Here is a 1,540-nt window from a genome sequence, read left to right as displayed (position 1 = left end):
GTTCATAACGAATTAATGTATAGGTATATTTAAAGAATGTGGGGAATATATTTTTATCTAAAAAAATATATGTGACATATGTATTTTAATTTATAAGAATGGATAACAAATATTGAAGAATTTATATAAAGCATAAAAAAATAAAATAAAATAATAACAAACAAATAAATAATTATATACATATAAATTATAGTGAAACATTTCACCATATTGGTAAAAGGAGAGCATCTTATAATTGCATTTCGATTTTAAAATAAAAAAATAAAAAATAAAAAAATAAAAAAATAAAAAAATTCTATATATATATATATATATATATATATCCATATTTATGTGTTTACCTTCTTGATATGTTATTACTTCATCATTTTTTTGACTTCGTATATAACTTTATGTGCATCGGGCATGTAAAATGGCTCGTAGACATGGGGGAAAGGAGTATCATAACCACAGACCCTTTTTATAGGTGTATGCAAATTATAGAAACACCTTTCTTGGATTTTTGCTGCTATTTCAGCTCCAAAACCATTGGTTAGCTGAGCTTCATGTGTAATTAAAAGTCTTCCCGTTTTTTCGACTGATTTTTGTACAGTTTCAATATCCCATGGTATGATAGATTGTAGATCAATAACTTCACATTCGATATTATTTTTTTTGGATAAAATCTCGGCAGCATTTTTCATTTTATGTACTAAAGATCCCCATGTTACTATAGTGACATCTGAACCTTGTCTTACAACATCTGCCTTACCCAATTCTAATTGATATGGTCCAGTAGGTACATCGCACACTGATGATCTATATAAAATTTTGGGTTCAAAAAATAAACATGGGTTCGGATCATTAATAGCTGACAATAACAATCCTTTAGCTTTATATGCATCACTTGGTACAATAATTTTTAAACCAGCTGCATGTGCAAAAAAAGCTTCTGGACTTTGTGAATGATATAAACCACCATGACCAACAGCACCCCAGGTCGATCTTATAGTTAATTTACCTACATCGAAACTACTACCTGATCTATATCTATATTTAGCTACATCATTTACTATTTGATCAAAAGCTGGAAATATGTAATCACCAAATTGTATTTCTGCTATTGTTGTAAATCCATTTTCAGCTAGACCTATAGCAAATCCTATAATTCCTTGTTCACATAAAGGAGTATTGAAAACTCTCATGTTTCCATATTTTTTTAATAAATCTAAAGAACATCTAAACACACCTCCGAAAGCAACATCTTCTCCTAATAATACAGAGTTAGGGTTACTTTCAAATACATTATGCATAGCTGAATTTATTGCTGTAAACATGTTCATTTTTTTTATCTCTTCAAAACTAGAGGAAGAAAAACCACGGATGCCATTATTTTCAACAGTATTCCACATATTGTAATTATGAAACCTATCGGTTCTCCAACATTTTACATTTGTATTCCTCACAAGAAAGCAATTTTTTAAGAACATATTTTTTACGTTATTTCTTAATAGTTTCTTCATTTTATGAGAACGTTCAAAAAAAAAAAAAAAAAAAAAAA

At 28.1% G+C, this 1,540-nt stretch overlaps 1 protein-coding gene across 1 annotated transcript; it reads right to left on the bottom strand.

Moving 5' to 3' along the window:
• Nucleotides 1–356: 356 nt before the first annotated feature.
• On the bottom strand, nucleotides 357–1,502 carry PRSY57_0503800 (2-oxoisovalerate dehydrogenase subunit beta, mitochondrial, putative; the record flags this gene model as incomplete). The annotated part of the gene is made up of 1 exon (XM_012906110.2): nucleotides 357–1,502. One exon carries the CDS (start codon nucleotides 1,500–1,502, stop codon nucleotides 357–359), a length of 1,146 nt encoding a protein of 381 aa, XP_012761564.1.
• Nucleotides 1,503–1,540: the final 38 nt, after the last annotated feature.

This window comes from Plasmodium reichenowi, chromosome 5 (assembly GCF_001601855.1).
Source record: "Plasmodium reichenowi strain SY57 chromosome 5, whole genome shotgun sequence".
In the NCBI taxonomy this organism is placed as follows: Eukaryota; Apicomplexa; class Aconoidasida; order Haemosporida; family Plasmodiidae; genus Plasmodium; species Plasmodium reichenowi.
Note: the sequence above shows the minus strand (reverse complement) of the source record. Positions and strands in the feature narration are given on the sequence as shown.